At 45.0% G+C, this 18,077-nt stretch overlaps 1 protein-coding gene across 2 annotated transcripts in view; it reads left to right on the top strand.

Moving 5' to 3' along the window:
- Positions 1–17,660, top strand: part of e4f1 (E4F transcription factor 1) — a 45,006-nt gene extending 27,346 nt beyond the window's left edge. For both annotated transcript variants that reach the window (XM_038820140.1, XM_038820139.1), the window contains exons 10-14: positions 50–267; positions 1,999–2,197; positions 13,794–13,954; positions 14,914–14,976; positions 15,136–17,660. In XM_038820140.1, coding sequence (XP_038676068.1) covers positions 50–267; positions 1,999–2,197; positions 13,794–13,954; positions 14,914–14,976; positions 15,136–15,480 — 986 coding nt within the window. In that variant the 3' untranslated portion in view covers positions 15,481–17,660. The remainder of the gene's footprint in view (positions 1–49; positions 268–1,998; positions 2,198–13,793; positions 13,955–14,913; positions 14,977–15,135) is intronic.
- Positions 17,661–18,077: the final 417 nt, after the last annotated feature.

Below are 18,077 nucleotides of genomic sequence, written 5' to 3'. Positions count from 1 at the left end.
GTATCGGGCTGTGCAGCATGTATTTGCTAAACTGTCTGTGTTCTTCCAGGTTACAAGCCCCACCAGTGTGAGCTGTGTGAGAAGGAATTTATGACAGCCTACATTCTGAGGAAGCACATGGAATCGCACTACAATGAGCGGCGCTTCAAATGTGGGGAGTGTGGCAAACTATACAAGAGCATCGCCCATGTAAAGGAACACATGAGGGCACATTCGGATGATCGGCCGTACCCATGCCCAAAGTGTGGCAAAAGATACAAGACCAAGGTCGGAGAAACTGCACAATAAAAGGATGAGCCTGTAAACCAGTACCATGACACATTTAACTGTTGTCAATTTGTGAGAAAGAAAGACATGCATTGTGCATTTTTATAGTGGCTGTCGTGACTTGGGATGTTCAAAAGCATTTCACAACTAATAAAGTGCTTTTGCAGTGTAGTTACTTTTGTAACTTCGAAAACTTGGCAGTTAATTGCACACAGTAAGATCCCACAAACAACCATGTGATAACTATAGAATCTGTTTTAGTGATGCTTGTTAAAAGATAACTATTGGCCAGCACATTGGGGTGAACGCTGCTGCTCCAAATAGTAATGGAATCGTTTATGTCTTCCCTAAAAGGCGGTATCTATGACAGTGCAGCACATCTTCAACACTGCACTGGGAGTATCAACCGAGATCTTGTGCCCAAGTTTCTGTACTGGGTCTTGAAACCCAAACTTCAGATTCAGAAATGAGAAACTATTGACACTTGTGTAGACAGCAGCTAAGTTGACCGAGGCTTCCCCAGAATAGATTTGACTATGACCGGCCATTTTACATGAGAACATTGGGGTATTCCAGCTACATAAATTATTTGCTTCAGACTAGATATTTTGTGTGAGAGGAGCCATGTGAAATATAAGTGTCAGTCTCGGAGGGGTACCGAAGGCAACATCTTTGAAGTTATGCAAAGGTAGTTAGATGGTGTAACGGATAATGAAATGTTTATATGGAACCATCAGCTAGATGGGCTAAATAGCCATCCTACCTTGTATAAACCCTGTATAATAATTGTGAATAATCTGATGATTAGCATTGTAGAAGCAGCATATTAAAATAATTTGCGAAATCTTATACATCATAGTAACTGAGATTTCATGAGTGCAACATTGGAGAAGACGTGTCTCTCTGCACATTTGATTGTAGCCCAGTCTCACACACCATTTCATCATGCCTCTGTCAGACTGTACTGTGACAGGCCTATTTCTGTGCTATTGACAGTCATCTGTTCTTCCTGTACATTCCTGTCACAGCCCTGTCTCTACGTTTAATTGTAGCCTTATTTTACCTCTAGTTTCAGTGCTGCCAATGTAATAGCACATTCTGTTCATTCTGATTGCATTTATGTAAGATCTGATTATAGCTGTGTCTCCACGTTCCAAGGTTACATTGTAACCTTGCATCTCTGCATTCCAGTCGGAACTACTCGCCTCTCTCATTTGATTTAGTCCTTTCTGTCTGTATGTTACAATCATACCAATCTCTTTTTACATTACGTTGTAATTTTACGTGTTTACAATTAATTGTATCCCAATCTCTATCTACACTCCAATTATCTGACTTTGTGTTTTGATTGTTGCCTCTCACTATGTTCCGATTATAATCAAATGGATGTAAAAGATCCACGGCACGATTACAGACGAGCAGGGGATTTATCCCCAGTGTCTTGGCCAATATTTATTCCTCAATCAACATAACTGAAAACAGATTATCTGGTTGTTAACACATGGTTTGTGGACGTTTTATGCGTGAAAATTGGCTGCTTGTTTCCTACATTACTACAGTGACTACAATTCCAATGTACTGTGTTGGCTGGAAATCATTTTGGGATGTCCTATGGTTGTGAAAAGCACAATATAAATCCATGTTTTTTTTTCTTCATACACTGAGTAGTGATTGTACAGTGCAGAAAGATCTAGTTACTGTTCGATTCTAATGGTTATATCTCTTTTCCAGAATGCACAGCAGGTTCATTTGAGGACACACTCTGAGGATAAGCCGTTTGCATGCGACTACTGTACTCGGGCATTTCGAGAGAAGGGCTCCCTCATTCGACATGTGCGACTCCACACAGGAGAAAAGCCATTCACGTGTTACAAATGTGGTCGAGGCTTTGCTGAACATGGGACCCTCAATCGACATTTACGAGCCAAAGGTGGGTGTGAGATCAGGTGTGCCCCTGGTAGGGATGCAGGGCATCACAGTGGGATTAGAGTTTAACAATCTACATCTCCCATTTGCTTAAATTGGTCTTGAGCTCCTGTCATTATTTTTAATAACAGAAACTTGTATTTATTTGGCACTTTTAATTTTTTTTAAAAAATAATTTTTATTGAGAAATTTTGATTTTATACAACAATAACGCACCTTAGTAAAATACCGAAAATAACAATAATATTAACAATCATATACATTCGCCCCATCCCCATGAACAACCCAGCATTTTAACAACAACGCAAATTAACACACTATAAAGTTACAGAATAAACACTACAATAATGCACCCCCCCCCCCCCCCCCCCCGGGTTGCTGCTGCTATTGACCCAGTTACCTATCTCTGAGCCAGGAAGTCCAGAAAAGGCTGCCATCGTTTATAGAACCCTTGTATTGATCCTCTCAGGGCAAATTTGACCTTTTCCAATTTTATAAATCCCGCCATGTCACTGATCCAGGTCTCCACGCTTGGGGGCCTTGCATCCTTCCATTGTAACAGAATCCTTCGACGGGCTACTAGGGACGCAAAGGCCAGGACACCGGCCTCTTTCGCCTCCTGCACTCCCGGCTCCACCCCAACCCCAAAAATCGCGAGTCCCCACCCTGGTTTGACCCTGGATCCAACCACCCTCGACACCGTCCCCGCCACCCCCTTCCAGAATTCTTCCAGTGCTGGGCATGCCCAGAACATATGGGCGTGGTTCGCAGGACTCCCCGAACATCTGGTGCACCTGTCCTCACCCCCGAAGAACCTACTCATCCTAGTCCCGGACATATGGGCTATTTGGCACTTTTAATGTGGTACAATGTTGCATTGTGCTTTACGGGAGAATAATCAGGCAAAAGTTGACAAATGGTGATATTAGGACAAACGGCCAAACGATTGGTCAAAGAGGAGGGGTGGGTTTTAAGGAGTGTTTAAAGGAGCAGAGAGAGACGGAGAGTTAGTGAGGTTTTGGACGGAAACTCAAAATGCTAAAACCTAGACAGCCAAAAACTAATGGTTTTGCTGGGAGGTGCTGAAACTTCCTGTTAAATATAATCTGCAAATAATTACAGTTCAGAGGCAGGCCATTTAGTCCATCGTATCCATTCCAGCTCTCTGTAAGAGCAATTCAGCTGCCCTGCCTTCCCCTAGAGCTTTGCAAAACAATTTTTCTTCAGATAATTATCCAAATCCCTGTGGAAAGCTGCGATAGAATCTGAGACTGCCACAGTTTTAGGCAGTCATTCCAGAAACTAACCAGACACTTTTTTCTCCCCTCATTTTTTAAAATTTAGAGTACCCAATTCTTTTTTTTTCCAATTAAGGGGCAACTTAGCGTGGCCAATTCACCTAACCTGCACATCTTTGGGTTGTGGGGGTGAGACCCATTCAGACATGGGGAGAATGTGCAAACTCCACATGGACAGTGATTAGGGGCTGGGATCGAACCCGTGAAGCAGCAGTGCTAATCACAACGTCACCGTGCTGCCCCAACCAGACACTGAATGAACAAATATTTTTCTTTATGTCGCCTCTGGTTCTTTTGTCAATCACCTTAAATTGGTGTCCTCTAGTTCTTCACCCTTCTACGTATAAGAACAGTTTATCTCTATCTACACCTGGCTTGTCCAACCTTCATGCATGGGTGGCCACATTTCCATTTTCTTCTCACTGAGGCCGATGAGCAAATTTTGGAAAGGTAAGTTTGGCACAACATTAAACTTGCATTTTTTTTTAAATGGAGATATGAACAAAAGAAACAACTTGCTGTGCAAAAATAAAGCAACGTCAAGGTAATAAATTGATCATTTTAATAAGTATAATTAATCTACATCCCAGAGTATTGAAAGAAGTGGCCCTAAAAATAGTGGATGCATTGGTGGTTTTCCAAGATTCTATGAATCTGGAATAGTTCCTACAGATTGGAGGGTAGCTGATGTAACCCCACTATTAAAAAAGGGAGATGGAGAGAAAACAGGGAATTATAGACCAGCAAGCCTGATGTTAATAGTGAGAAAAGCTGGGGGTCTTCCAGCACCGCCGATGTCAACAGCCTTTTACATTGTTCCCCAGCCACGCCGTTGTGGAACCCCGCAACGTGGGGGTTGCCATTAACAGGACCGGAAGATGCCGCTGGTGAGACCAACCAGAGAATTCAGCACTGTGTCTTTTGCTGTTGATCTCTATTTCTTTCTCGATCTTTAAATGTCATTAGTTAATGCGACGGTCTGTCTGTCCCATCACTCACCAAGGCCACAGGAGCCCCAGTGCCCACACCTTGTTGTTGTCCACCCACATTTCCTGTGCCTTGTGGTTTTTCAAGCTGAAGGGTGAGGGAGAAAGTCTAATTAACAAGGGAACACTGAGAAATTCTCAGTATTCCCCAGAATTTGGATCATTGACTGCAGGCCTGGTTAGAATAAACAAACTAGACATCAAGATATGCTTTGCCTCAGGACTCCTTGCAGAGAGTGCCATGTGGGCAGTGCTGAGCTGGTGCTCAGTATGTCCAGCTGTCCTCATGTGTGAACTGGTACTGACCCAGGATGAGCATGATCAGCAGTAGTATTTTGGGGAGGGGGGAGGGTGTTGTGATTTGACAGTGGTGAAGATATAGTTCACTCTTGCTGCCCACCTCCCTAGGTACTTTTGCCCACACCCAGGTGACTCCAAAGAGGGAGCATGGTCTCCTGGTAGTAGATATCTCTCAAACAACAGCACTAAAACAGATTGTCTGCTCATTTTCTCATTGTGGCGACCTTGCTGCCTATAAATTTCTTGACCCATTTCCTACACGAAAGTGACTGCACATCAAAGGTACTTCATTGGCTGTTAACTGAGGTTGTGAGCGTCACTGAATAAAACTAGTTTTTTCTTCAGTAGATGTTGGTGTACAGCAAGATGAGAATAAAGGCTTTTTAAAACATAAAAAAAAAATAGTGAGAAAAGTCTAGAATCCATTATCGAAGATTTTACAGTAGAGCACTTGAAAAACAGTGGCAGGATCGGATAGAGTCAGCATGGATTTATGAAAGGGAAATGCTTGACAAATCTACTGAAATTATTCGAAGATATAACTAGTAGAGTTGATGAAAGGGAGCCAGTGGATGTGGTTTATTTTGACTTTCAGAAGGCTTTCAACAATGCCCAACATAAGAGATTAGTGTGAAAAATTAAAGCCCATGGGATTAGGGGTAATGTGTTGAGATGGATAGAAAACCGGTTGGCAGACAGGAAAAAAAGAGTAGGAATAAATGGGTCTTTTTCCAAATGGCAGGTACCGACTCGTGGGATATGGCAGGGATTGGTGCTGGGATCCCAGCTATTCACAACATAAATGATTTAGATCAGGGAACAAAATATAATATCTCCAGATTTGCAGATGACACAAAGCTGCGGGGGAGGGTGAACTGTGAGGAGGATGTAGAGATCCTTCAGTGTGATTTGAACAAGTTGATTGAGTGGGCATATGAATGGCAGATGCAGTATAATTTGGATAACTGTGAGGTTATCCACTGGTAGCAAAAACAGGAAGACAGATTATTATCTGAATGGCCATAAATTAGGAGAGGGGAATGTGCAACAAGACCTGGGTGTCCTTGTACACCAGTCACTGAAGGTATGCATACAGGTGCAGCAGATGGTGAAGAAGGTAAATGGTATGTTGCCCTTCATAGCGAAAGGATTCGCATACAGGGGCGGGGATGTCTTGCTACAATTATACAGGGCCTTGGTGAGGCCACACCTGGAGTATTGTGTGCAGTTTTGATCTCCTTATCTGAGGAAGGATATTCTTGCTATAGAGGGGGTACAGCAAAGGTTTACCAGACTGATCCCTGGGATGGCAGGACCAACGTGTAAGGAGAGATTGAGTTGGTTAGGATTGTATTTGCTGGAGTTCAGAAGAGTGAGGTGGATCTCCGAGAAACCTATAAAATTCTAACAGAACTAGACAGGGTAGATGCAGGAAGGATGTTCCCTATGGTGGGGGCGTCCAGAACCAGGGGTCACAGTCTGAGGATACTGGGTAGCCCATTTAGGACTGAAATGAGGAGAATTTTCTTCATCCAGAGAGTGGTAGGCCTGTGGAATTTGTTGCCACAGAAAGAAGTTGAGGCCAAAACATTATGTTTTCAAGAAGCAGTTATTTAAAAAAATATATATTTGATTCCAAACAATGCAAAAGTTTCCACAAACATAAAAAAACACTCACAATCATATTACAGAGAGTTAGTACTTTTATATTTTATAAATTGACTAATTTTACATTTACCCTTCAAAAAACCCCTGCAATTGCTGGCAACAAACAGACCTTTGAAAGCAGAGATAAACGGCCTCCACCTTGAGTAGAATTCCTCCTCTGACCCCCTAAGGGCAAATTTAATTTTTTCCTTTTGCAGAAACTGCCATAACCCCCAACCATGCCAAAGCCCTTGGTGACACTGCAGACCTCCATCCCAGTAGTATCCATCACCCGGTAATCAGAGAGGAAAAGGCCACAACATCAGCCCCCGACCCTTCCAGATACGCCAAAAATTGCTACCAAAAGGCACAGCTCAAATCTTACCTTCGCGGTCGTTGACAGAGTTTCAAACACCAATGGCAATTTTGGGCAGGGCCAAAATATACGCACGTGGTTCGCCGGCCCCCCTGAGCACCTCTCGCACCTATTTTCCACATCTGGGAAAAACCTCTCATATGCTTTCTAGTCATATGAGCCATGTGAACCACTTTAAAATGAATCGGGTTCATCCTGGCACAAGAGGACATTGTGTTCACCCGATACAGTATTTCACTGCAGGCCTTTTCTACATTCGCCAACCAGTAATAATACAATAAATTGGCAGTGCCAGCCCCCTCTGCAGGAAGGCTCTCCGAATCCTAGGTCTATTGCCCGTCCAGACAGATGCCAAAATTAACTGATCCACTCTCTCAAATAATGCTTTACGGAGGAAAATTGGGAGGTTAGAAACACAAACTGGAATTTTGGGAGAATGTTTATGGTCTGTACTCTACATGCCAAAGAAAGCAGGAGAACATCACACTTCTTCAGGACCCCTCTCACCCCCTCCACCAAGCTGGCCAAATTCGATTTGTGCATCAGGGCCCACTCATGTGCCACCTGAATACCAAGATTCCTGAATTTTGTTTTGGTCAGTTCGAATGGCAAGGTTTCCAAGTCTGCACCCCACCCAGGGAATTCACCGGGAAGACCTTACTCTTGGCCACGTTGTAGTTTGTACCCTGAGAATGATCCAAACTTCTTTAAAACCCCATTATCCACCCCATGAGAGCAGATCCGAAACACATAGTAACAAATTGTCCGCGTAAAGGAACACCCCATGCTCTCTAACCCCCCCTTTCAATGCCACTCCATTCCTTTGACAACTTAAGTGTGAATTGACCAGGGATTCGATAGCTATTGCAAATAGCAACGGGGACAACGGGCATGCTCTTGTGCCCCTATGCAGCCAGAAGTATCCCAAGCTCAGCACATTTGTCCTTACACTTGCCGTGGGGGCGGAATGTAACAATCTCACCCAGGAGATGAACATTGGCCCAAACCATCCCAGGACCTCAAAACAATACCTCTACTCCATCCGATCGCAAGTCTTCTCTGCATCCATTGAAATAATTACTTCTGGCACCTTTCCCCTAGGTGTAATCATAATCACATTTACGAGCCCCTAACGTTACTCGACAGCTGTCGCCTCTTCACAAAGCCGGTCTGACCCTTGGAGACTACCTCTAGAACGCACCCCTCCAGATGCCTCACCAAGACCTTTGCTAGCACCTTCACATCCATGTTCAACTAGGGAATGGTTCTATAATACCCACATTCCATCGGATCTGTATCCTTTTTTGGAATCGGGGAGATGGATGCCTATGGCAGTGTGTCTGGCAATTTCCCCCCGCTGTGCCAACAAATCGTTATACATCCTGAGTAGATGTGGTGCCAGTAAAGCTGCAAATTGCGTATAAAATTCCACCGGAAAGCCGTCTGGCCCCGGTGCCTTCCCCAATTTCATAGACCCAATGCATTCCATTATCTCCTGCAGCCCTAATGGCACCTCCAACCCCTGTCCCCTCCAACCCCTCTCCCCTCCAACCCCTGTCCCCTCCCCTCTCCACCGTCGGGAAGTCCAGCCCATCTATTAATTCTTCATCTGAGCCCTCTGCCAGGGTCTTGGACCTATAAAATTCCTGATAATATGCCTCAAATGCTGCACTGATTTTATCCGGAGCCGTCACCAGCACTCCCCCCACGTCCCTAACCTGGGTTATCTCTCATGTAGCCACCTGTCGCCTCAACTGGTGAGCTGACAGACAGCTAGCCTTCTCCCCATATTCATAGAATACACCCCATGAGCTACGCAATTGGCTCATCGCCATCCCAATCGATGACAGATCAAACTCCAGCTGCAACCTCTTTATCTCCGTTAATCACTCTTCGGTTAGGGCTGCTGGATATCGCTGACCCACTTCCAGGATAAAATCACCAACCTCTGCCTTTCCAACCTGCCAACCTGTGGGCCTTAAATGATATTACCTCCCCTCTGACCACTGCCTTCGGTGCTTCCCAGAAGGTGGAGGGCAAAACCTCCCCATTCTGATTAAACTCCACGTAGTTCTCTATGGCTAAGGCTACCTTCTCACAAAACGCCTTGTCTTCCAGGAGCGCCAAATCTAACTTCTATGGGGACCGCTGGGCTCAACCTGATGCAAACCTCACGCTCACATAATGTGGCGCATGGTTCAATGTCACTGTTGCCGTCTTTTCTGCCCCCACAATCCCCAGGAGTATCGATTTCCCCACCACAAAAAGGTCCATTCAGGACTATACCCGATGTACGTGGGAGAAGAAGGAAAACGCGTTCTCCTGGATGCCTTAACCTCCATGGGTCCACCCCCCCCTTTCTGTTCCTGAATACCCCCAGTTTCTTAGCTATTCCTGATGTTACTATTGACGGGGCTCGATTTGTCCATCTTTGGGTTCAAAATGCAGTTGAAATCTCCCCCTTCCGCCGCCCCCAAGATCAATTGATTGGAATCAAGATTTGGGATGGCCACCTGCTCATTCTTAATAAACTTCATGTTGTCCCAGTTAGGTGCATAAATGTTAACTAAGACCACCTAGGCCCCGCCCTGCCAGCAATCCACTCACCATCGCATCAGTGCACTCACCCTCCCCCACCCCTCCAGGTCAGAACTATGCTGGCCACTGTGAAGGCCACCCTCTTACTTAAGAGGATCACAATCAATCAAGCTTGACCTTTAGTCAAAACCTGAGTGGAAAGCCTGCGGCCACCATCCCTTCCTTGGCCTCGTCTGATCCTTCACCCTTACCACCCCCCATCTCTGCTAAGGTCTACCATCCCAACCTAATACTGGGATCTCTCTAGAACTAAGCCCTGGAAGTTCTCATCGGGATTGGCCCATCCAAGATGGCCACCACCTCTGTCCCCCCCCCCCCCCCCCCCCCTACACTTAACCACAAAGACATCTGCGTCACCAGCTTATTACCTCTCCCCTCCGAATGTTCCACCCAACGAGCCACTTCTCATCTACTCACCCCCCCCCCCTTATCAACATTAGCCCTTCCCTAAACCATTCTTCCTAACAAAGTAATTCACCTCTTCCGGGGTATTAAAGTAATGTTCTTCGCTCTTGAATGTGACCCAGTTTTGCCGGATACAGCATCCCTAACCGAACCTTACACCTAAAGAGCCTTGGCCTTGTTGAAGCCTGCTCGACGTTTAGCCAAGTCAGCCTCAATATCCTGATATTTGTGTATCGGGTGACCCAACCAGCTTCTCCGCATAGTCGGTGGCGCCCATGCTTTTGACCCCCTCCGGCAGCCCAACTATTCTTAAGTTTTGATCCCTGGATCAATTTTCCTGGTCATCCACTCTCGTCTTCAACACTTTGTGGGCCTACTCTTACCTCTGCCTCCAGAGACACAATGCGATCACTGTGGTCGGAATCCGCCTACTTGTCGTGCGCCGCGACTCCATTCGCTTCTCCACCCTCTCCAAAGCCCTGCAAAGAGGAGCTCCTGCTGCCTTGATCGCCCTGGCAGGCCCTCTTGCATCTCCTGCCGGTGCTCCTTAAATTCTCCCGAACTTACCTGCTCCATGGGCAGTGGGGAGGGCAATGACGACACAGCCAGTTCTGCAATACTTTCGCAGTGCCACGAGGGTCATCCAGTTCTTGAGCGAAAGCTTCATTCGATTTCTGCCTGGTTTTATAACACGCCAACATTCCACATCGGAGGAGAAACCAACAAGCTTCAATTTCTTTGTCCTGTTTCCCACCAAAACCACCTGTTAACTGAGTAGAAAGGGTCAAAACCTAAGCCTCCAAGCGGGAACCACTTTGTGTGCGACTCATCAGCTCATGGCTTCCACCGGAGTCCTTCAAGAAGCAGTTATATATCGCACTTGGGGCGAAGGGGATCAAAGGATATGGGGAGAGAGGTGGAATCAGGCATAATCATGAATGACGGAACAGGCTCGAAGAGCCTTCTATTTGCTATGTTTCTATGACGATGACTATTGGAGTGTGTGAAGGTGAGTGTGTCTGGCTCATTGTCATTCTCTGGGTACTCAGCACCCAATGTGAGAGCGGATGAAAGTGTATTGGTGAGGATGAATGAGAATCTTGAGACTGAATGAACCACACTCACTCTTGCACGCAGTCATGTGCTTACCTGCAAGTTCACTTGCACACGCCTTCTCACACTTGCACATTTGCACGCACTCCCATTGACTTACACATAGTCTCTCACGCGCACTTACTCACCCACCTCACCGACAGGGAGTCTCTTCACCCCACCCGGGCCCTGCAACCAGCCATGACACCCCTCCCCTGCCAACACAGCCTCTTTCACCCTGACAGGCTCCTGCAGCCCCGGCTTACACCCAATGGCCTCCCGCAGCCCCGCTCCATCCCCCCCACTCCAATGGCCTCCGCAACCTCGCTCACACCACCCCCCCACAAATGGCCCCCGCAGCCCCGCTCTCTCCCCCCCTCCCCCATAAATGGCCCCACAGCCCTACCCGCTCACCCCTCCAATGATCCCTGCAGCCTCGCCCCCCCCCCCCCCCCCCCCAATGGTCCCTGCAGCCCCAATCTCCCCACCTGGGCTTCGCACTCCCCCCAGTCCCGCTGTTCTCCCCCCCACGGGCCCCTGCAGCCCCGCTCTTCCCCCACAGCTGCCAGTGTTTGCTGTTCTCTCAGAATTACAGTTCTCTCCCACCACTCGTGAGTCTATGAGCAGAAAATTCGGGTGACAAACAGCCTTTGATTCGGGTGAGAAAGCAGCCCTTTTCAGAATCTTCAACATAACTTACCTGCCTTTCCGGTATTTTGAACAGTGGCTCTGGGTGCCACATAGATTTGTGAGTTGGACAAGCTGATCTATAGGGCCCAAACTCCTCGTGAATTTTAATACCCCTAGAATAGAACATAGAATATACAGTGCAGAAGGAGGCCATTCGGCCCATCGAGTCTGCCACTTGAACCCTCACTTCCACCCTATCCCAGTAACCCCTCCCAACATTTTGTTTTGGTCACTAAGGGCAATTTATCATGTCCAATCCACCTAACCTGCACGTCTTTGGAATGTGGGAGGAAACCGGAGCACCTGGAGGAAACCCACGCAGACACGGGGAGAACGTGCAGACTCCGCACAGACAGTGACCCAGCGGGGAATTGAACCTGGGACCCTGGCGCTGTGAAGCCACAGTGCTATCCACTTCTGCACCATGCTGCCCATAGCCTCAGCCTTGCCAAAATGTCCACATGACTGAAGTCTCTTGCCCTTGGAACCATTCTTGTAAATTTTTTCTGAACCCTCTCTAATGCCTTCATATCCTTTTAAGTGGCTGAACCAGCATTTAGAACTTTCTTTTAATAATCTTTGCCTATTTTTGCAAAGGCCCGAATCCCTAATGCCCTATTAGCCACTTTCTCAACCTGCTGTTCCACCTTCAACAGTTTCTGCACATATACCCCAGGACCAGCTGCTCTTGCACCCCCTTTAGAATTGTATCCTTTATTTTATACTTTATATTGCCTTTCCGCATTCTTCTTACCGAGATGTGCCACTTCAGATTTCTCTGCATGAAATTTTATCTGCCACGTGGTTGTCCATTCCCATCTATGTCGCCTTGAAGTTTATCGTTATTCTTCTCAGTTCACAGTACATCTGCGTTTTGTGCCGAATACAAAATTTCAAATCATGCACTGTACACCATATTCTACATTATTAATAATGATCAAGGAAAATGGTGGTGCTGATATCAACTCTGTAGAACTCCACTGTATACCTTCCTCTCTGAAAAGAAAACTTCTTCACTACTCTGTTTCCCATCATTCAGCCAACTTAATTTCGATGTTGCCACTGGCATTTTTAATCATGGGCTTCAACTTTGCTAAAAAATCTATTATCGGGCACTTTATCAAATGCCTCTTTGGAAGTCCATGTAAACCACATCAACCATACTACTCTCTTCGATCCTCTCGAAAATCTCAATCAAATTAGTTAACACTATTTTCAAAAACATTTTCCCCTAATATGTTGGAATCTGGTAGCGACAGAGTAGGAATAATGGTATATACTCCAATTTGCAAGATGTAACTATGGTGTACCCCAGAGATCTGTACTGGGTGGTCAGCTTTTCACTATCCTTATAGATGACTTAGATGAAGGAATAGAGAAACATAAATCTAGATTCGCTGACAGTACAAAGTTAGGTGATACAGTAAATAGTGTAGATGTGAGCAGAATGTTGCAAATGGACATTGGTAGCAGCTAAACAATGGCACATGAATTTCAATGTGGAGATTCACGAGGTCATCCACTTTGGACCCGAGAAAGATAGATCAGAGTATTTTCTAAATGCTAAGAAGCTAGTAACTGTGGTGGAATAGTGCTTTCAGAGTCCAAATACAGAAATTGCTAAAAGCTAGTGGACAGGTACAAAACATAAAAAGGAAGATGGTTTTGATCTCAACCATGTAGAGCTCTGCTTAGACCCCATTTAGAGTATTGCATTCCGTTTGGGGAGTAATATCTCAGTAAGTATTGGCCTTGAAGGGGATGCACCAGAATTAAACCTGGCTAAAAGTTAAATTACAGGTTGCAAAAACTATGCGCTTATTTCCTTAAGTTTAGACGATTAAGGGGTGATATACTTGATGTATTCAAGATGATCAGATGAATCAATGGGGTAGGAAGAGATAAGTCCATTCCTCTGGTGGAGGAGTCTAGAACTCAAAGGGGCATAGACCCCCATACGGTGCTGGTGGAATTCTCCAATCTTGGGTGATGGCGTAAAGCACCTCTTCTTACGGAGGATAGTAGAAATCTGGAACTCTCTATCTCCAAAACACTAAGATTGATAGATTTTGTTGGAAGAGTGTCTAATTACAGAACAAAGTTAAGATAAATATCGACCATGATCTAACTGAACAGTGGACAAGTTTAATGTGCTGAATTGATCAATGTAATTTATTTGAAATTAATGTGTTTCTCTTCTCTCTGGAGGAGGTTGTCATGTTGGGTGCAAAGAGCTGGAACAGTTAGAGGTGTCGCCAGATAACCAGCCCACAGATAGCGTTGCTGCAACTATCATCACTGACGACCCCCATACGGTGCTGGTGGAATTCTCCTCAGTGGTAGCCGATACACAGGAGTATATTATTGAGGTACTCGGGGCACTCGCAACATTCAAAAATACTGGGTTTCAGCACACTTCTGAAGAATGGTAGCGGTGGTACAGCCTTTGAGCTCTTCCAGTGTAACTGACCATGATGTGTTGCATGGGGCAGCAGTACACATCTGATCTCTGCGTGGGTTATGTGTGTACATGATCTATGTGTTATTAGTGTACATATGGACTGTGACAAGATATTTGTGTACTTGAGTTGCTTGTGTGTTATTAGCAATGTTCCCACTTGAGCTGCATGAATCCCGGCAAACAGACCATGCACATGAAGTGTTCCCTTTGAGATGTGCCCATGTGCGACTTTATACTAAGTGTAAAGGAACCGCAAAGTGCCGCAAATTGCCATGCACAGCAAATGGGAATTTGAAGGAACGTTCGTTATTAGTGTACATCAGTTGCTTCTGGGCTAGTGCATGTGTTGTGTGGGTTATTACTGTACATGTGAATTGAATGTGTGTGGTTATTACTCTGCATGCGAGTTGTGTGTGAGTAATCAGTCCAAATTTACTGTGTGTGTGAGGGTAGCTGTGAATGCATGTGATTTTCATTAGAGCACTGCTGTGTACATGTGAATAGCATTGAGGCAGTGATGTAGGTGTGATTTGCATTGGGGCCAAAGTGTGTACGTCTTGCAGCACGGTGGCGCAGTGGGTTAGCCCTGTTGCCTCATGGCGCCGAGGTCCCAAGTTTGATCCCGGCTCTGGGTCACTGTCCGTGTGGAGTTTGCACATTCTCCCCGTGTTTGCATGGGTTTCACCCCCACAACCCAAAGATGTGCAGGGTAGGTGGATTGGCCACGCTAAATTGTCCCTTAATTGGAAAAAATGAATTGGGTACTCTAAATTTATTTTTTTAAAAGTGTGTACGTCTTGAGTTGGGAGTAATTTATGTCAAGTTGTCGTATTAAACATTCCTTTTGCTTTCGTGTTTCTTTGCTAGGCTCCTGCTGACGTTGCTGGAGGCAGTGACATGGAAACTCTCATCCAAGGCTCTAAACACCAGGTTGGTGGTTTGTGGTTGCTCTTTGACTCTAGAAGAGAGAAAATTGGTCACTTCCTGGATTTACACTCTTTGATTTTACTACCCATTATTCAAATGTTTCCATTTGGCCTCTCTGGCATCAATGTCTCTGGTGTTCAGCTTTCTTGACTTCCTTTTCAGGTTGACAACCAGATCATGAAAGTTGTGCAGCAAATCGTGAACCAGGCCAATTCTGGCCATCAGATCATTGTCCAAAATGTTTCCATGGAAGAGAGCAATGAGGAAATAGCGGATGCAATCACCATAGCAACTCCTGATAGCCTCACTGAGCAGGTTGCAATGACTCTGGCCTCAAGCATTGAGGAAGGAGAGGCCCTGACGACAGATAGCAGCCTAGAGACCAGTCACAACACTGTCACTGTGGTGGCAGCTGACAATATTGAGATTTTGGAACACACTGATGAATATATGATTGCTACTCAGGATGGAGATGTGGAAATACAGACAGTGGTGGTGGGTGAATGAATGACGGGAGCTCTTACTGACTCTCCACACATCCCGACTCAGGGAAAATAAATAATTCATAGGGTGGATCCAAGAACCCTGAATACTGCACTACATGGTTACTGCTTCACACCAGGGACTTGATGCCTGGTAACTCCATGTAAAGGTCGCTTATGGGCTCCAAGCCACACAGTGATATACATCAATACTGATTATATTTAATGAAACTTGAGCTTAAGGTGCATCACTCAAACTGTGGACCAGTTTACAACTGAAAGAGTTGAGATATCCAGTTGCTTTGTGTGGTGACTCAGCAGTCTGTTTAGCACTCGTACCCAGAGGAAGGAGCTGACATGTGACCGATTTACTGAGCAATGATATCAGTGGTGGGTCTGTGCCTACAGGCTGTCTGCTCACACTGCGAGCAGGGCAGTAAGAGAAAATGTGACTGGTTGATCAATGAATTAGTGCTGACCAACAGCTGAGCTTCTCACAGTAACTTTATGTGCCCAACTCTTTGCTTTCCCCTGGCTTGATTTCCGTATATCATTATATTAAATACATGGAGCGGAGTTTAGTGCCCCAGCTACTCATCCTTACTTAAGGTTCAATTGCTTTACCAAGGATTCTTTCGGTCACTGAGGTATCAGTAAGGACTGGAAAACAAAACACTAGTCTAGGAAGCAAGTGTGGCATCCAGCAGGCATTTGTGAGAAACTGACATTCATGATTGGCAACAACAAAATTGAGAGACAGATTTGATTTGAAGATATTCAGGACCCTCCAGCGAGGGTTTCATTCCCAAAACACCTCTTGTTAGTGCTGAAACTGAAATCAACTCTTTTAATAGAATAATTCAAAGGCAAGAAACTTAAATGTAGTTCAGAGCTGTTCCAAGGGAGGCACTTAGTTTATTTAAAAAACAATTCATGAAATATTCGTGAAACATTTCTGTCTTGTTGCTTCAGCTGCAGTCTTAGGAATTTGTAGCAACAATCTTGGCAAAGACAAGTTCTGTGGATTAAATATCATTGGATTGTTTATTCCTTTGATAAATGGTACCTTGTGGTGCTCACCGTTGAACTCTGTTGGATTCTTGCACTCTCTTGTTTCATCTCTTAGAAAGACAAAATTTTAATTTGTGTGAGCCAGTGGTCCTGGCTGAGGGTGATTCTGCTCTCCTCAAAATTGTTAAACTGGATGTGACGCTTCCACTTCCATTACATGTACAGTACTCTCCATGGTGGAGTGCTGTTTTAATGTGTGATAAAGTTTGTTGCATGTACAGAATGAGCTTACTTGTACTTTTCCAGGCCATCCACCGCTAACTGCCTCTTGTAAATAAGGTGCGAGAGTTGTCTATCTCGCTGTAAATAAAAATGCCGGATATTTTTTACAGATTCTCTATAACAGCATGTTTTCTACCCCAGGTTACAGCTTATTTAATCAGATATTAATGTGTTTATGAACAATATTTGTAAGCAGTTGTTTCAGGGACATTTTTCACAAAAACAAATGTTGTGGAGGATTTTAGACTTACTTTGGAAAACATACGGGTCTATCTGCAGAAAGCGGCCTTAAGTATGAACAAAACTAACTGGATTGTGACAAAAAATCAAATTGCATGTGACAGATCAACGAGATGCAAGGTACGTGTCTCATCAGAGATTACATGTGAAGCTTTTCATAGTGGAAAAATTATATTAGCTCTACATAGATCGTAAAGCATTCCTACTAAGTAGTACCAACAGTGCTTTTGCTCCATTGGTAATTAACCATGTGCCTGCACTACAGTTAATTGCCCATTCACCAGGTTACTGTTTCAGGAACTAAAACTCGAAATGGGCAGCAGAGTTTAGAATGGGCACAGATCTGCTCAACTCTACTGCAGGAACTTCCTGCTGATGGACATTTTTTTCCATTCAGGGTTGCGAGTGCAATGGCTGACTGCTGCATTGGGGCATTCCCATCAGCAAGGGCTGCATCAGTGTCCTGGACATGTGAAACACTCCATGGAACCAATATTTTATGAATGAAAATGCCATGTGGTTCTGTATGAGAATTGCATCCTTTTATATTAATCTAATATTTTATTTTCAGTGTACTCGAGGCATGTGTCAAGATAACTACTTAGCTGTTCCTCACTGGCGCCTCACTATGTGACCTAGTTGACCACAAATAAAGGTGGAATTTGAATATCACTCCTATGTGCACCATTTAATTGTCAAAGAATCTGTTTGGTGTTTATCCATGCAGTTCTGGTCACCAAATAATAACCTTGTTATTGCCCTCGAGCTGGTACTGAGGTGACCAACAAGTTGATTGTGGGAAAAGACCAAGCAAGGTTGGGTTCCTTTTCTTCAAGAGGGCAACTTCAAGATCTAATTAAAATCAGGTTATGAAAAGAATTGTCAGTTTAATAGATAAGTTCATACTGGTGAGAGCGCCAACATTCAGGAATGGTTGAGTATTAAAATGCTGGGAGCATCGCCCAGACAGCATCTGTGGAGAGTTAACATGCAGGCTGATCTTTCATTCTGCCCATTTACATCCATGACCCTTCTGACACCCTCTGCCACTTCATCCAGTTCCAGTGTCCTGGCCGAGAGGCCTCATAG

Source organism: Scyliorhinus canicula, chromosome 15 (genome assembly GCF_902713615.1).
Source record: "Scyliorhinus canicula chromosome 15, sScyCan1.1, whole genome shotgun sequence".
NCBI classification, from domain to species: domain Eukaryota; kingdom Metazoa; phylum Chordata; class Chondrichthyes; order Carcharhiniformes; family Scyliorhinidae; genus Scyliorhinus; species Scyliorhinus canicula.
Note: the sequence above shows the minus strand (reverse complement) of the source record. Positions and strands in the feature narration are given on the sequence as shown.